Here is a 20,422-nt window from a genome sequence, read left to right as displayed (position 1 = left end):
AATTCAAATATTAATGTAAGGCTGACCAATAGTGCAACATTGTATCGGCCAGCACTACAGTTTAATGATCAATAAGAATGCAGTAGTTCTGGCCTTCTACAGTACTGCTAGCGTTTAATTCAAATATTAATGTAAGGCTGACCAATAGTGCAACATTGTATCGGCCAGCACTACAGTTTAATGATTAATAAGAATGCAGTAGTTCTGGCCTTCTACAGTACTGCTAGCGTTTAATTCAAATATTAATGTAAGGCTGACCAGTAGTGCAACATTGTATCGGCCATCACTACAGTTTAATGTTCAATAAGAATGCAGTAGTTCTGGCCTTCTACAGTACTGCTAGCGTTTAATTCAAATATTAATGTAAGGCTGACCAATAGTGCAACATTGTATCGGCCAGCACTACAGTTTAATGATCAATAAGAATGCAGTAGTTCTGGCCTTCTACAGTACTGCTAGCGTTTAATTCAAATATTAATGTAAGGCTGACCAATAGTGCAACATTGTATCGGCCAGCACTACAGTTTAATGATCAATAAGAATGCAGTAGTTCTGGCCTTCTACAGTACTGCTAGCGTTTAATTCAAATATTAATGTAAGGCTGACCAATAGTGCAACATTGTATCGGCCAGCACTACAGTTTAATGATCAATAAGAATGCAGTAGTTCTGGCCTTCTACAGTACTGCTAGCGTTTAATTCAAATATTAATGTAAGGCTGACCAATAGTGCAACATTGTATCGGCCAGCACTACAGTTTAATGATTAATAAGAATGCAGTAGTTCTGGCCTTCTACAGTACTGCTAGCGTTTAATTCAAATATTAATGTAAGGCTGACCAATAGTGCAACATTGTATCGGCCAGCACTACAGTTTAATGATCAATAAGAATGCAGTAGTTCTGGCCTTCTACAGTACTGCTAGCGTTTAATTCAAATATTAATGTAAGGCTGACCTTCAAGAGTAACCTACAGGTGAACGAAGAATGAATTCTTGAACATCATTTGCCTGAGATTTAACATACCAAGTATCAGATCTTCTCCATAAGAAACCATTGTCAAAGTGAGGATACTATGAGGGAAGCATCTGCAGTGACCCCTACTTTGGGAGAAAACATTTGAACAGGTAGCATAAATTATTTCTATTAATGTATTTCATCTGACATTTTCTTACTTCATGATTTCACAGCATTTATATATGTTCTGCTTTAATTTGCTTTCTGAGATGTTTGGCCCTATTTTACTTTCTATAAATATGTCACCACAGTTCTGTTTGTTGGCTTCAGTTTTGTAAATATATGCGCTAGCAATTAGGGAGTGTCAGTGCAAAATTAGTCTTGTGAGATTTTACCACACCCAGTGTTGTCAGCTGGAGAATCCAGTTTTAAATGTAGATTAGAGTCTGTAGGCTAGCATCTGAGAGAAATTCACAGAAAAAGAGAAAGACATGATAAAGGTACAGAAAATAAAGAAAAGGCAGAATGTAACCTTTTTATTTCTCAGAATCAACACCGGTGGTTACTGTTTCCTTTAAACTAATATTTCTAAAAGTATTTTTCTTTTTTTATGTCAGTTAGTTAACCTGCACATGATAAAAGCAAAAACTGAATGAAAGCCAGGATGGAAAATAACATTCATTAACAATACAAAAAAAAAAGCCTCTTACATCTTTAATGTAGTTCATTTCTTCTCTCAGCTGGTTGACTGACCACTCATAAACAAACACATCCTCCTGGTTCTGAGAGTCTGGCCGGTGTACAACCCCATAAACCACTCGTTGGGGTGAAGAATCACTGGGTACCACATTAGGAACAGTAACCAGATGCTGTAGAAGAAAACACATATTAAGAAATGTATCCATATGGTATAATTGCATTGCAGTACAGAAGATTTCCGAAAATGTGATTTGTTTGTTAGTAACATTACGTTGTACACTTTACTGATATTATTTAACTATCATAGTTTTTTTTTTTACTCAAATTTTTTTAATTAATTTTCAAATAATTCCATTTTATAATAATCTTAATACATTTTCTGAAAAATGGAACAATATTATTAACTATATACAGAATTTACAAATGGCCTGAAATTTAATTATTATATTGATCAGTCTATTCAAAGTAACATCGTATTAATGTGAGATCATTTGTTCCTTTTTTTTTCACCTTCATTAAGAGTTTCAGTTCAAGTTTATTGTCTCAATGAGTGATAGTATTTTTCCCATGGATTCTTGTTCCATCGTCTTGGTGCTATTCTTAGTTCTTTAACTCTGGTTTCTGACAATGCAGTTTCCTTCAATACTGACATAAATTCTTTAAATGATGGTTCCAGATTTGACTTCCATTTTCTAGTAATACATTTTCTAGCATTTGCTAGAATGTTCCAAAGTAAGTAGGGACTGCTGTTATTTAATTCTAGATTTTCATTAACATTTAACAAAATTAGAGATTCACTTACTATAAATGTATCTGAAAATATGGCTTGTATAATGTTGCTGACATCTTCCCAAAATGTTTTAACTTTAATGCAGTCATGGAATACATGTATCCAATCTGCTTTACAATTTTGCAAACATCTCCAGGATATAACATTATTAGAGGTGTTACATTTTTTTAATCTATTTGGAGTAATAAAAGATCTATGCAGGAATTTCCATGTGTAGATTCTCCAAAATTGCATGTTGGATGTCAATTTAACAGAATTTAGTATTTTGGTTTTATTTTCCAAGGATAAATTTATTGAATGACCTTTTGTTATATGATTCCAAAATTTTGGATTGATTTTAACTCTATAATTTATTAAAATTTTATATAATTTTGATGTCAAATTTTTCCAATTTTGATTATTATATACTATTTCATATAAATGAGTTATAAGTATAGGTCTATCTCTAAAAGAAGAATTGTTAATTATTCTGCATAGATCTTGTGAGTATTGTAATATACTTTGTAATAATACCCAATCTGATGTAAAGAGATTGTAAGTTTTTATTATAATTTGACTATCCAAAACCTTATGTTCATTAATGCATTGTTGCCAGCAAATTAATTGTTTCTTTTCTGAAGTAATGAAAACCGTCCTATGCATTTTGTTTGGAAAATTTCTTGTTACATTGAAAGGATATAAAAGTTCTAGCCATAATATCTGTATTAGAAATTACAAATATTCTAAATAAATTATACATATCATTTAAGTATTTTAGATTAGTAGGTTTTGTTAGATTGTATTGAAGGCTAGGGCATAAGCTATGCCATGGTTTATTAATATGATTGTCTATCATTAAATTCTTTAAAATGGTATTTTCATTTGAAAAAATAACAGTGTGGAGAGATTTCCGGTTAGAAGAATAGCACGGATCTATCCAATTTATAATTATTTTAAGCTCTAATATAAGTTTCAATATCCGGGAAATTGATTCCACCTAGTTTCCAAGGTCTAGTGTGGTGTGTAAGAACTATTCTGTTTTTATTAGGATGCCAGAGAAATCTTAATAATAATGTATTTATTTCTTTTAAAAAATATTTGTCTGGTATTACTGGAATGGCTTGTGTTATATATAGTATTTTTGGGAATAATATCATTTTTATTACTTGCAATCTATCTTCAAATGTTATATATATTTTATTCCATTTTATTATATTTGACTTTATTGTGTCTATGATTTCCCTATAATTTATGTTTAATATTTTTTCTAATGTTGTACTCAATGTTATACCTAGATAATTTAAAGTGAAAGTTTGTTTACCAATTATATGATTATCCTCTATTTGAAAGTAATTTTTTTATTCAATATCATAAAATTTGATTTCATTTTGTTAAAATGTAGTCCTGAAACCGAATAAAATTTTTCAACTTGTATATCTAATTCTTTTAATGAATTCTTAGAAGTTGTTGTGGTAAGAAGTATGTAACCTGCAAATAACATTATTTTTGAAAACTACCTTAGTTTTGTTAAACAAGAAGACACATGGACATCACTGGTACTGAGTTTGTGGGGTAGAGGAATGCTGGCCTGACTGCACCCCAAATGACTTGTGTTTGACAAGCCCACAGCACTGAAGCATCCAAATGGGGAAGGATGGGAGCAAGTAGATAATGTATGCTTACACCTTCCTTGGGGAGTGGCTAGCTTACATCCCACCACAGGAAATGCTGCATTTGGAAGGCATAATATTGCATTGCACTGCACAGGGACTTATGGTGGGTGAGCCTATAGCATCATGTGTGTGAAGAAGCAGTCACTTTTGGTAATTTGGCATAGTGAGGCACTGCACCAACACCTACCTGGTAAAAAGGGGGAGGGCTATTACATCAGACATTTTCTAATATCCTTCAAAATAACTGGAGATGTGGGTTGATATTCATGGGGATAGGCATTAGAAGGCTAAAAAGAATAATTACTGAAAATCATAGGTCTATTTTTATGGTGTGATATGGCAATATAGACATAAGCTATCTTGATTATGGCCACTCATTGTGCAAGTATGGGTTGATGGACACATAGCATGGGATCGCTGGCTTTGCAGTCCAGCACCATTCTCTCCTTAAACAATTTATTCGCACATTTGATAAATAAGTGGATAAGCTGGTTCTCTGGGCTCTTTTTGGCCACAGCTTCAGATAAGAAGTATAAAGTTTATAAATTAATATAAATACAAAAATAAATAAATAAATAAAATAAAAAAACAGATTATGTACAACAAACACTATGAAATTAGTGCAGAGAAACACAGTGCTTTTTTTCTGTGGCTGTGTTTTTGATCTAAAAAGGTACCACTTTGTAGATAATACTACATTATATGTAACTGCAGTGTAGCTATGTAACTATAACAAAAAGAAACAAGCTAAAAAAACACTATGCATGTAACTATGAAACTAAAAAAAAGAAGCAAGCTAAAAAAACAAAAATAGTAGTAGACATTCTATTTAGTGAATTTAGGTGTAGCCTGACAACCACATTGTAGTGTTCATGACTCCAAAAATAATAATAAGTCTCCTGAAAAAGTATTAGCATAAATAGAATGAACAAAGTTAAATTGCTGGAGTAAAATATAAATCAAACAGTGCTCCTTTTGAGGAATACATATTATCGATGGTTAGAGATATGCTAATTTTAACATATATTTTGTAGTATAGGATGTAGAAAGTAAAATGAAAAGAGGCATTAGGTGTTCAAGGTGCAGCTGGAGTACAAGAGGTGATGACGTGCTCCGCACAGAGGGGAGAGTAGCTACAGTACAACTATGCATAGGTGTGAGGAAGGGTAAGGAATTAATTTTCAAATAGAAATGGTATACCATAAAAACACACAGTACACAATAAAAGAGTGCAAATAGAAATGGTGTACATAAAAACACACAGTGCACAATAAAAGTAGAAATAGAAATGCTACACCATAAAAACACACTGTACACAATAACATAGTGCAAATAGAAATGGTGTACCATAAAAACACACAGTACACAATAACAGAGTGCAAATAGAAATGGTGTACCATAAAAACACACAGTATACAATAACAGAGTGCAAATAGAAATTGTGTACCATAAAAACACACAGTACACAATAAAAGTAGAAATAGAAATGCTACACCATAAAAACACAATGTACTCAGTAACATAGTGCAAATAGAAATGGTGTATCATAAAAATACACAGTACACAATAACAGAGTGCAAATAGAAATGGTGTACCATAAAAACACACAGTACAGAATAAGAGAGTGCAAATAGAAATGGTGTACCATAAAACCACACAGTACACAATAACAGAGTGCAAAAAGAAATGGTATACCTTAAAAACACACAGTACACAATAACAGACTGAAAATAGAAATGGTGTACAATAAAAACACACAGTACTCAATAACAGAGTTCAAATATAAATGGTATACCATAAAAACACACAGTGCACAATAACAGAGTGCAAATAAAAAATGGTGTACCATAAAAACGCATAGTACACAATAACAGAGTGCAAATAGAAATGGTATACCATAAAAACACACAGTACACAATAGAGTGTTAATACAAATTGTATACCATAAAAACACACAGTACACAATAACAGAATATAGAAATGGTGTGCCATAAAAGCACACAGTACACAATAACAGAGTGCAAATAGAAATGGTATATCATAAAAACACACAGTACACAATAGCAAAGTGCAAATAGAAATGGTGTACCATCATGCAGTACACAATAACAGAGTGCAAATAGAAATGGTGTACCATAAAAACACACAGTACACAATAACAGAGTGCAAATAGAAATGGTGTATCATAAAAAAACACAGTACACAATAACAGAGTGCAAACAGAAATGGTGTACCATAAAAACACACAGTACACAATAACAGAGTGCAAATAGAAATTGTGTACCATAAAAACACACAGTACACAATAACAGAGTGCAAATAGACATGGTGTACCATAAAAAACACAGTGCACAACAACAGAGTGCAAAAAGAAATGGTGTACCATAAAAACACACAGTACAAAATAGCAGAGTGTAAATAGAAATGGTATACCATAAAAACACACAGAATACAAAAACAGAGTGCAAATAGAAATGGCATACCATAAAAACATGCAGTACACAATAACAGAGTGCAAATAGAAATGGTAAATCATAAAAACACACAGTACACAATAGCAAAGTGCAAATAGAAATGGTGTACCATAAAAACACACAGTACACAATAACAAGAGTGCAAATAGAAATGGTGTACCATAAAAACACACAGTGCACAATAACAGAGTGCAAATAAAATGGTATACCTTAAAAACACACAGTACACAATAACAGAGTGCAACTAGAAATGGTGTACCATAAAAACACACAGTACACAATACCAGAGTGCAAATAGAAATGGTGTACCATAAAAACACACAGCACACAATACCAGAGTACAAATAGAAATGGTGTACCATAAAAACACACAGTACACAATAAGAGAGTGCAAACAGAAATGGTACACAATAAAAACACACAGCACACAATAACAGAGTGCAAATAGAAATGATACACCAGAAAAACACACAGTGCACAATAAGAGTACAAATAGAAATGGTACACCATAAAAACACACAGTACACAATAACAGAGTGCAAATAAGAATGGTACACCATCAAACACACAGTACACAATAACAGAGTGCAGATAGAAATGGTGTACCATAAAAACACAAAGTACGCAATAACAGAGTGTAAATAGAAATGGTGTACCATAAAAACACACAGTACACAATAAAAGAGTGCAAATAGAAGTGGTATACCATAAACACAAAGTGCACAATATCAGAGCGCAAACAGAAATGGTGTACCATAAAAACACAAAGTACACAATAACAGAGTGCAAATAGAAATGATACACCATAAAAATACAAAGCACAAAGTAACAGAGTGCAAATAGAAATGGTGTACCATAAAAATACACAGTACACAATCACAGTGTGCAAATAGAAATGGTGTACCAAAAAAACACACAGTACACAATAACAGAGTGCAAATAGAAATGGTATACCATAAAAACATACAATACACAATTACAGAGTGCAAATAGAAATGGTGTACCATAAAAAACACACAGTACACAATAACAGAGTGCAAATAGAAATGGTGTACCATAAAAACACACAATACACAATAAGAAAGTGCAAATAGAAATGGTGTACCATAAAACCCCACAGTACACAATAACAGAGTGCAAATAGAAATGGTACACCATAAAAACACACAGTACACAATAACAGAGTGCAAATAGAAATAGTATACCATAAAAACACACAGTACACAATAACAGAGTGCAAATAGAAATGGTATACCACAAAAACACACAGTACACAATAACAGAGTGCAAATAGAAATGGTATACCATAAAAGCACACAGTACACAATAACAGTGTGCAAATAGAAATGGTATACCACAAAAACACACAGTACACAATAACAAAGTGAAAATAGAAATGGTATACCATAGAAACGCACAGTACACAATAACAGAGTGCAAATAGAAATGGTGTACCATAAAATCTCCCAGTACACAATAAGAGAGTGCAAATAGAAATGGTGTACCATAAAAACACACAGTACACAATAACAGAGTGCAAATAGAAATGGTATACCATAAAAACACACAGTACACAATAGAGTGTTAATAGAAATGGTATACCATAAAAACACACAGTACACAATAACAGAGTGAAAATAGAAATGGTGTACCATAAAAGCATACAGTACACAATAACAGAGTGCAAATAGAAATGGTAAATCATAAAAACACACAGTACACAATAGCAAAGTGCAAATAGAAATGGTGTACCATCACGCAGTACACAATAACAGAGTGCAAATAGAAATGGTGTACCATAAAAACACACAGTACACAATAACAGAGTGCTAATAGAAATGGTGTATCATAAAAAAACACAGTACACAACAACAGAGTGCAAACAGAAATGGTGTACCATAAAAACACACTACACAATAACAGAGTGCAAATAGAAATTGTGTACCATAAAAACACACAGTACACAATAACAGAGTGCAAATAGACATGGTGTACCATAAAAAACACAGTGCACAACAACAGAGTGCAAAAAGAAATGGTGTACCATAAAAACACACAGTACAAAATAGCAGAGTGTAAATAGAAATGGTATACCATAAAAACACACAGAATACAAAAACAGAGTGCAAATAGAAATGGCATACCATAAAAACATGCAGTACACAATAACAGAGTGCAAATAGAAATGGTAAATCATAAAAACACACAGTACACAATAGCAAAGTGCAAATAGAAACGGTGTACCATAAAAACACACAGTACACAATAACAAGAGTGCAAATAGAAATGGTGTACCATAAAAACGCACAGTGCACAATAACAGAGTGCAAATAAAATGGTATAACCTAAAAACACACAGTACACAATAACAGAGTGCAAATAGAAATGGTATACCATAAAAGCACACAGTACACAATAACAGTGTGCAAATAGAAATGGTATACCACAAAAACACACAGTACACAATAACAAAGTGAAAATAGAAATGGTATACCATAGAAACGCACAGTACTCAATAACAGAGTGCAAATAGAAATGGTGTACCATAAAATCTCCCAGTACACAATAAGAGAGTGCAAATAGAAATGGTGTACCATAAAAACACACAGCACACAATAACAGAGTGCAAATAGAAATGGTATACCATAAAAACGCCCAGTACACAATAACAGAGTGCAAATAGAAATGGTGTACCATAAAATCTCCCAGTACACAATAAGAGAGTGCAAATAGAAATGGTGTACCATAAAAACACACAGTACACAATAGCAGAGTGCAAATAGAAATGGTATACCACAAAAACACACAGTACACAATAACAGAGTGCAAATAGAAATGGTATACCATAAAAGCACACAGTACACAATAACAGAGTGCAAATAGAAATGGCGTGCCATAAAAACACACAGTACTCAATACCAGAGTAAAAATAGAAATGGTGAACCATAAAAACACACAGTCAAAATTAAAAGAGTGCAAATATAAATGATATACTATAAAAACACACAGTACACAATAAAAGAGTGCAAACAGAAATGGTGTACCATAAAAACACACAGTACACAATAAAAGAGTGCAAACAGAAATGGTGAACCATAAAAGCACACAGTGCACAATAAAAGAGTGCAAATATAAATGATATACCATAAAAACACACTGTACACAATAAAAGAGTGCAAACAGAAATGGTGTACCATAAAAACCCACAGTACACAATAACAGAATGCAAATAAAATGGTGTACCATAAAAACACACAGTACATAATAACAGAGTGCGAATAGAAATGGTACACCATAAAAACACACAACACACAATAATAGAGTGCAAATAGAAATGGTGTACCATAAAAACCCACAGTACACAATAACAGAATGCAAATAAAATGGTGTACAATAAAAACACACAGTACATAATAACAGAGTGCAAATAGAAATGGTGTACCATAAAAACACACAGTACACAATAACAGAGTGCAAATAGAAATGGTATACCATAAAAATACACAGTACACAATCACAGTGTGCAAATAGAAATGGTGTACCAAAAAAACACACAGTACACAATAACAGAGTGCAAATAGAAATGGTGTACCATAAAAACACACAGCACACAATACCAGAGTGCAAATAGAAATGGTGTACCATGAAAACACACAGTACACAATAACAGAGTGCAAATAGAAATGGTACACCAAAAAACACAAAGCACACAATAACAGAGTGCAAATAGAAATGATACACCAGAAAAACACACAATGCACAATAAGAGTACAAATAGAAATGGTACACCATAAAAACACACAGTACACAATAACAGAGTGCAAATAGGAATGGTACTCCATAAAACACACAGTACACAATAACAGAGTGCAGATAGAAATGGTGTACCGTAAAAACACACACACAATACACAAAGTAACAGAGTGCAAATAGAAATGGTGTACCATAAAAATACACAGTACACAATCACAGTGTGCAAATAGAAATGGTGTACCAAAAAAACACACAGTACACAATAACAGAGTGCAAATAGAAATGGTATACCATAAAAACATACAATACACAATTACAGAGTGCAAATAGAAATGGTGTACTATAAAAGCACACAGTACACAATAACAGAGTGCAAATAGAAATGGTGTACCATAAAACCCCACAGTACACAATAACAGAGTGCAAATAGAAATGGTATACCATAAAAACACACAGTACACAATAACAGAGTGCAAATAGAAATGGTATACCATAAAAACACACAGTACACAATAACAGAGTGCAAATAGAAATGGTATACCACAAAAACACACAGTACACAATAACAGAGTGCAAATAGAAATGGCGTGCCATAAAAACACACAGTAAAACACACAGTACACAATAAAAGAGTGCAAACAGAAATGGTGAACCATAAAAGCACACAGTGCACAATAAAAGAGTGCAAATATAAATGATATACCATAAAAACACACAGTACACAATAAAAGAGTGCAAACAGAAATGGTGTACCATAAAAACCCACAGTACACAATAACAGAATGCAAATAAAATGGTGTACCATAAAAACACACAGTACATAATAACAGAGTGCAAATAGAAATGGTACACCATAAAAACACAACACACAATAATAGAGTGCAAATAGAAATGGTGTACCATAAAAACCCACAGTACACAATAACAGAATGCAAATAAAATGGTTTACAATAAAAACACACAGTACATAATAACAGAGTGCAAATACAAATGGTGTACCATAAAAACCAACAGTACACAATAAAAGACTGCAAATATAAATGGTATACCATAAAAACACACTGTACACAATAAAAGAGTGTAAATAGAAATGGTATACCATAAAAACACACCGTACACAGTAACAGAGTGCCAATAGAAATGGTGTACCATAGAGACATGTACACAATAACAGAGTGCAAATAGAAATGGTGTACCATAAAAAAAGTACACAATAACAGAGTGTAAATAGAAATGATGTACCATAAAACCACACAGTACACAATAACAGAGTGTAAATAGAAATGGCGTACCACAAAAACACACAGTACATAATAACAGAGTTCAAATAGAAATGGTACACAATAAAAACACACAGTACACAATAATAGAGTGCAAATAGAAATGGCACACCATAAAACACACAGTACACAATAACAGAGTGCAAATAGAAATGGTATACCATAAAAGCACACAGTATACAATAACTGAGTGTATATAGAAATGGTATACCTTAAAAACACACAGTACATAATAACAGAGTGCAAATAGAAATGGTGCACCATAACAACACACAATACACAATAAGAAAGTGAAAATAGAAATGGTGTACAATAAAACCCCACAGTACACAATAACAGAGTGCAAATAGAAATGGCGTGCCATAAAAACACACAGTACTCAATACCAGAGTAAAAATAGAAATGGTGAACCATAAAAACACACAGTGCACAATAAAAGAGTGCAAATATAAATGATATACCATAAAAACACACAGTACACAATAAAAGAGTGCAAACAGAAATGGTGTACCATAAAAACCCACAGTACACAATAACAGAATGCAAATAAAATGGTGTACAATAAAAACACACAATACATAATAACATAGTGCAAATAGAAATGGTGTACCATAAAAAACAACAGTACACAATAAAAGACTGCAAATATAAATGGTATACCATAAAAAAACTAAAGTAACAATGGTGTTACTGCCAAATGCAAGATAAAGAAATGTACAATAAAATCACACAATACATAATAACAGAGTGCAAACTTTAGAAATGGTGTGATATCTTTGTACATACCATAAAAAAACACAGTACACAATAAAAGAGTGTAAATAGAAATGGTATACCATAAAAACACACAGTACACACAAACAGAGTGCCAATAGAAATGGTGTACCATAAAGACATGTACACAATAACAGAGTGCAAATAGAAATGGTGTACCATAAAAACACACAGTACACAATAACAGAGTGCAAATAGAAATTGTACACCATAAAAACACACAGTACACAATAACAGAGTGCAAATAGAAATGGTGTACCATAAAAAAAGTACACAATAACAGAGTGTAAATAGAAATGATGTACCATAAAACCACACAGTACACAATAACAGAGTGTAAATAGAAATGGCGTACCACAAAAACACACAGTACATAATAACAGAGTTCAAATAGAAATGGTACACCATAAAAACACACAGTACACAATAATAGAGTGCAAATAGAAATGGTACACCATAAAACACACAGTACACAATAACAGAGTGCAAATAGAAATGGTATACCATAAAAACACACAGTATACAATAACTGAGTGCAAATAGAAATGGTATACCATAAAAACACACAGTACATAATAACAGAGTTCAAATAGAAATGGTACACCATAAAAACACACAGTACACAATAACATAGTGCAAATAGAAATGGTACACCATAAAAACACACAGTGCACAATAAAAGAGTGCAAATATAAATGATATACCATAAAACACACAGTACACAATAAAAGGGTGCAAATAGAAATGGTGTACCATAAAAACCCACAGCACACAATAACAGAATGCAAATAAAATGGCGTACCATAAAAACAGACAGTGCACAATAAAAGAGTGCAAATATAAATGATATACCATAAAACCACACAGTACATAATAACAGAGTTCAAATAGAAATGGTACACCATAAAAACACACAGTACATAATAACAGAGTGCAAATAGAAATGGTACACTGTAAATACACACTGCACACAATAACAGAGTACAAATAGAAATGGTGTACCATAAAACACACAGTACACAATTACAGATTGTAAATAAAAATGGTGTACCATAAAAATACACAGTGCACAATAACAGAGTCCAAATAGAAATGGTGTACCATAAAAACACACAGTACACAATAACAGAATGCAAATAAAATGGTGTACAATAAAAACACACAGTACATAATAACAGAGTGCAAATAGAAATGGTATACCATAAAAACACACAGGACACAATTACAGAGTGCAAATAAAAATGGTGTACCATAAAAACGCGCAGTACACAAAATAACAGAGTGCAAATAGAAATGGTATACCATAAAAACACACAGTACACAATAACAGAGTACAAATAGAAATGGTATACCATAAAAACACACAGTATACAATAACAGGGTTCTTAGAAAAGTACTGAGAACTTTCTGGATATTTCCAAGACAAGGGACATCTGGTGCTTATTTTTGTGCATGTCACTAAAATGTGTTCATCTGCTAATTAACTTTAATTGGGAAAATATTTTAAATGTACGATATTTACCTTCTTCCATGCACAATATTTCTATAAATTTATATGATATCATCTAGTGGTTCTGTTCATCATTGCTGAATGACGACATGTGAAATAACATAAAACACACACACACACACACACACACACACACACACACACACACACACACACACACACACACGCACATACACACCCACACACCCACAAACCCACACACCCACACACACACACTAGCAGTAAGTTAAAGTGCACATTGGGAGTTATCCAAACTAATGGCAGCTTTGGGTTTTTTCCTTACTCTGAGCTACACAGTTTCACAATTAGTATATTTAACAAGTAGGGATGGGATGATACAGGAGGGAGAACCCCCCCCCCCCTTGCAAAAAATGCTTTGAAGATGTAACCCAATTTGGAATTCACTCTTTTTGTATGATTTTATTTTCTGAAGTTTCAGGATTTAAAAGCAGGTCTACACAGAGACACACACACACACACACGTACACAACTACATGCACACGCATGTACACACACACACACACACACACACACACACACACACACACACACACACACACACACACACACACACACACATGCACACACACACACACACACACACACACACACACACACACACACACAACCTGTAAGTACATTCATTTGGACCATACAAATAAACTTATGCACACACCATACTCCCTAAGTTTACAAAGTCAACTTTGCAAACCCTGACACACTATTGACAATCTCAGTGCATGCAAAAATAAAAATCATTTAAAATATAATGTTTCAGAAAGGCAAGCCCCCTTGCACCCCCACATGCCCTGATAATTATATATATTAACTTTGAGACTGCACAATCATGGGAAAGGGCATATTTCCCTACCTTGAGAATTCTGTGACCTCACACATTAGTCAACCATCTGTTTAGTTGATCAAATTGTCTTCAGCCAAACAGATGTCAATCAAAGGAAGAGTCGACCAACGTCAGTCCACCAATATATATATATTCCCTTTCCACGGGGATTGTGTGATCACATAGTATATATAGCTAGCAGGGGTTTGCCTTCAGCCAAAAATGATGTCATTATGTTTTTGCTTGTTGCATGTGGTGAGGGTTTTACTTGCACATGTATAGTTGAATGTTGGTGTTTCCATTGTTGAATTTTTGCAGTCAACATTGTGTATCAATTATATATATATATATATATATATATATATATATATATATATATATATATATATATATATATACATATATATATATATATATATATATATATATATATATATATATATATAGATATATACATACATACATACATATATATATATATATATATATATATATATATATATATATATGCATATATATATATATATATATGTGTATGTCTATATGTATAGAATCATAGGAGATTACTAGGCTTTCAACCCAGAGGTCATTGCAAGCCTAGCTGTTTCATCCCAATGTAATACCATAGACGTACTAGGCAATATCCAAGACTGTAGTTAGTAATGACTGCCCATGTTCAGGAGGGTTGTCGGCACTATCCTCGTTAAGAATTTACAGTGCCCCATCGACTGTTCCAGGTTCCTTTTGAACAGTGTCAGACGTGCTCTGTTTCACATGCCTCCTTTGATGCTCCTTTTCATTGGCTTCTATCTCCAAACATCTGGCCTCCAACTCAAGTCTCTTTAGCTCCAGCTGGAATTTTAAGTCCACTGCAGAAAGGTTGAGCTGTTCATTCTCCGAGGCTGTTGTATCTCCACTGCCAGCTTGATTGTCCTTCGCAGAAAGGTTGAGCTGTCCATTCTCTGAGGATATTGTATTTCCACTGGCAGTCTGATTGTCCTCCTGGTTGCTGTTTTCTGATGCAGCTGTAACCAAGGCTGCAATCAGGTCTGTCTTAGTCAGGTTTCCATGCACCAGTCCCCTAGCCTGGCACATGCCCGCCAGCCGGCTCCTTGTCAGCTTTCCATACTCCTCTGCTGACATGCTGCCTGCTCACCCTGACTAACTAAGCTAACAAAAGAAATAAAACAATTGTGATCTGAACTCTGAGTATTCACTACATGGCTGATTTAGAGTACAAAACACCCTTCAGAAATCACTGTACATAAGCTACAGGATTCACACTATCCACACCACTACAAGCAATTAGTATTTGCCAACTACTTAATATGTGATGTGGATATCCCAACCACTGCAAACCACATGTGATGCCCGTGCCCTGGCCCAGCATTGAAGGAGCCATATGAATTAGTAGCTATTCCAAAGATGCACCAGCTATTGGGAGACAAATCTGTGCCTCCAGTATGTCCTATTTAAGCCGCAGGCCATATTTAGGTCCCTGGAGCAGGTAGCTCTAGTCCCATTTGATTTAAGGATTTGCAGCAAGTTCATTAGGTTTGAGTCTGAGATTGCTCTGTAAGCCAGGCATAACTCTCCCCTAAGAAGTCTGTATGATATATATTATATTATATTCACATGGATTTCAGTCAATCTGTCTAAGGCACACACTGGAGTCCCTTGATCTTTTTTGTTAGAAAGCTCTGAGGTCGCTCCAGTTGTTGCAGATGCTTTGTACAGTACATGCTGAATGGGGCATTATATTCAATTATGGGCCAGATTAGTGCCGAGTACATAGGGGTTATAACCTCTTTTGGTCTTGAGGTGATGCCTTTACTAATCAAGTGTGCTATATAGAAAGCCTTCCTTACTACAGTAGACACATGGTGGTTGAAGTTAAGGTCACAGTCATCTTGTAATCCCAGATCTCTTATCACGTCATGGGTACTTAGGATATTGCTGTTGATCTGATAGTGTGAAGGGACATTGTTTATGTGAAAGGGAATGATGATGCATTTGTTTGCCTTCAGTTTGAGACCGTGACTAAAACACCAGTCATTGGTCTGCGTAAGACTCTCCTGGAGTATACTGACATCATTTGGGGAATCAATAATTGCACCCAATTTTCAGTCATCCACAAACCTGGTCAGCCACAACCCCTTAGTTTTGACCTGAACTTCGGAGAAGTATATACCAAACAGTAGGGGGCCTAGCACTGACCCCTGTGGCACCCTGCTGGTTGATGTGGAGTCACCCACTTTGATAGTGTGTGTCCTGTTTGTGAGCCAGTTGGCAGCCCATCTTTCAACAAAGGGATTTACATTCAGTTTGCTAAGTTTATTGGTAATGCCTGAGTGTGGGATTCTGTCGAAAGCCTTTGCCAAGTCGAGGTATGCTGTGTGCACAGAATTGCCCTTGTCAATGGCCTTGGTCAAATTTTCAAAGAACTCCATCAGATTTAACAAGCAGGATCTGCCCTTGACTAAGCCGAATTGGGTTGGATCCAGGGTTTGGAGGTCACCTCTGTCTTTATTTATGAGGTCCATAATGATATGTTCCTTGGCCTTACAGATGAGGCTGGTCAGGCTTATGAGTCTGTAATTCCCAGGGTCTGTTGCTAGACCACCTTTGTGGAGGGGAATAACTGTTGCTGTTCTCCATTCTGCAGGAACAAAGCCTGTGGTTAGGTTGTTATTGAAAAGGGTACTTAACAGTGATACTAGTTCATGTTTTAGCCTGTTTAGAAGACAGCCTGGGATGCAATCTGGTCCCATAGAGGTTGTGTTTTTTGCCTTGGACAAGGAATTAATGATCTGCTCTTCAGATATGGAGGGTGGAGGAGGCAAGATTGCGGGAAGGTTTGTGATAAGTTTGGAGGGGATAAGGAAGTGAAATTTTCATAAAACTTATCCGCTAGCAGGTTTGCTATCTCTGTGGGGTCAGTTTGTGTGATACTGTTGGTCACTAGTTCTGCACATGCTTGGGTCCTACCTTTTAAGCTACATACATAGCTGTAAAATGTTTTATGGTTATCCTTGGCTGTGCTGGCTAAGTTTTTCTCAAAGAAGCCCTTAGAGGATTTGACAAGTTTTCTTATTTGCTTGTTGAGGCTGAGGACTGTGCGTTTCCACTGTTGGGGCCTCGCCTTTGTTTTCTTGGACAGCAAATTTTGCATTTATTGTTAGGTTTGTTGATGCTGGATGTCCACCATGGTGGCTTGTTTTTTCTTGGGGATCTGGCTTTGATTCTTACTGTTTCATCCGAGTCTATACACTTACGCAAGTGATTGTACAGGGCTTTAGTATAAGCTTCAGTGTAGGTACCACTTCCAGCTGGGGGTGGGGCTTGGAGTGCAATTATACCTTCACCTACGAGGGTATAATTTGCCTTGGTGAAGTTTTTTAGCCTGATTTTGCCCTTTGTGAGTTCTGGTGTTACTGCCAGCTGGAAGATGGCTGATTTGTGATCAGATTTAACTAATGAGGGTCCAACAGTTGTGGCAGGGCATCTGTTTGACATGTTGGTGAGGACCAGATCTAGAATGTTTGTTCCTCTTGTCAGGGTATGAAGAAATTGTTCCAGGGCATTTGAGTTAACAAAGTCAAGGAACTTTTCCACTAGCAAGTTAGGGCTAGCATAGGTTTCCCAGTTGGTGGTGGAATAATTGAAATCCCCCATAACCAGAAGGTTCGGTAATATTTGAATTGTCTCCAGTTTTGTCAAATAGGCTTCATGTGCACCATGACCCAAGGAGGAGGACTTATAACTGGCTATGACTTGAATGGGGGTCTTACCCTGCATAACCTGAACTTGGAGTAACTCCATGGAGTTGTCCAGTCTAACTAGATGGGAGGTAAATGTATCTCTAATATAGATAGAAACACTGCCTCCTTTGGTTCTCACACATTTATTTTGTGTTCTGAAGGTATGGAAGGCATTGTAGCCTTGCAAGGCTGGGGCACTGTCTGATGCCTTGAACCAGATTTCTGTGAATGTACAAGCATCTACAACTTCCAGTGATAGAAGTGCTTCCAGGGTGTGCAGTTTTTGGTTTAAGCTCCTACCATTTAGTAGTGTGACCCTTATTTTGTTATAATTGGCAAATTTCAGGTCAGTAAGTTTGTTTTTGAGACCTAGCCTAAAAAAAGCACTATGGCGGAGACAAGAGCCTTTATCAGCAGCCAAAAACCTAGAGGTGCTAAGTGCAAACCATCTCTGGAAAAGCAGCAAGGTTTGTCGACCATGGCTTACCAGGCTGACAGGAACTGGGTCTCCTTTGAATGACACTGAAAACTAAGCCAATTATTGAAATCAGTCACTTTTTGTTTATACTTTAGCATCATTCTAAGTGAGGGTAGTATGCTACTCAAGGCTAGGGACATACCTGCCTGGGACACATACTCAGAGAGCTCAATCATAGCTCGTTCACTCCAACATGAACTATGATAGAGTCATAATGGTACTTGTTGCTGAGAGACCTGAGTACATGCATTATCTGCTGAATCCTAGCACTGGATAGGCAGCTGACTGTGACTTTCTCCTTGTCCAACCTGGTGAGTGGGACATCTGTGTGTCTCACTATTGAGTCTCCAATGAGAAGAAAACTTGTTTTTTGGGTGTTATGCCTTACGAGCTTGGTAGGTGAGACATCGGTGTTACTATGTGTCATAGGTGTTGTGAGAACTGTGTTAGTTGTAGCAGTCTTGCGTTTTGGAGGTCTCTTGTGTTTAACCTTCGTGCATGTTGATTTTTGTGTTTGATGCATACTCTGTGTATGAGTAGTGGTAATATGTGCATGAGCAGTGGTGGGTGAGTTGACAACTTCTTCAGTGTTGCTGTTTTGAGTGCAAGAGAGCATGGGTTCAAGCTTCTTGGTGTAGCTACATCTCTCGCACTCTGTACTGGATTGAGTTGTTAGTAGAGGGATGTTGGTGTACATGAGGCAGTTACTATACTTCCTCAAGAGTCTAACTGTCCATAATGCTGGGGTGAAGACTGTTATCACAAAGGGGGGGCATTTCAGGAACGATCAAGGAGGAGCTCAGTGGATGAATATTTCTGCCTGGGTTTTTTTTTGCTGGTGGTATTTCTTTCACCGGGAAAGAACTAAGGATGAGGGTACACTAATGTGCTACAGATGCATCTAAGGGAAAAATTGTTGGATTTATATGTAAGGCTATGGAGCACAATTGCGCAGGAGTGTGCAGTGCTGCACTATGCACAAATAAGCAGAAACCTGCTCAAACACAGGGCTTAATTACCAGAAGTTAAAAACTTGAAAAAAATGTAAAAAGGTTCAAAAGGACCAATGAGGTAGGTTAATCCAAGCCCTAGACAAATCACCCTTCACCAGACAGGCTCCTATCAGCACACTCCTCTCATGAGTGCCGAGAGACCCCTTCTAATCAAAGATGGCTTGGAAGACGTGCTCAGAACAAATAGCCACTACAAACAGACCCAGATGCAGCAAACCTTTATCTGGACTATGCTACTGCTACTAGCTACCCTAGTTTGGCGGGAAACACTAGACAATGTTTAACACATCAGAAAAACAGCAGTGAGACACTAAAAAAAACAAACATTTAAAACAGCAGAAAATCAGCAAAGAGACTTTAAAGAATGTTTTAAACAGCTAACAAATAAGTTATTTTAAGACTGCTTGGCAGAAAAACCAGAACAAGCAGAACAGATTGCTTTG

General features: G+C 35.5%; 1 protein-coding gene across 1 annotated transcript in view; it reads right to left on the bottom strand.

The window, feature by feature from the left end:
* Window positions 1-20,422, bottom strand: part of LOC122807818 (myocardial zonula adherens protein-like) — a 1,184,151-nt gene that overhangs the window by 609,874 nt on the left and 553,855 nt on the right. The window contains exon 4 of the mRNA XM_044078905.1: window positions 1,665-1,823. Coding sequence (XP_043934840.1) covers window positions 1,665-1,823 — 159 coding nt within the window. The remainder of the gene's footprint in view (window positions 1-1,664; window positions 1,824-20,422) is intronic.

This window comes from Protopterus annectens, chromosome 7.part1 (assembly GCF_019279795.1).
Source record: "Protopterus annectens isolate FY-2018-M chromosome 7.part1, PAN1.0, whole genome shotgun sequence".
In the NCBI taxonomy this organism is placed as follows: Eukaryota; Metazoa; Chordata; order Ceratodontiformes; family Protopteridae; genus Protopterus; species Protopterus annectens.
Note: the sequence above shows the minus strand (reverse complement) of the source record. Positions and strands in the feature narration are given on the sequence as shown.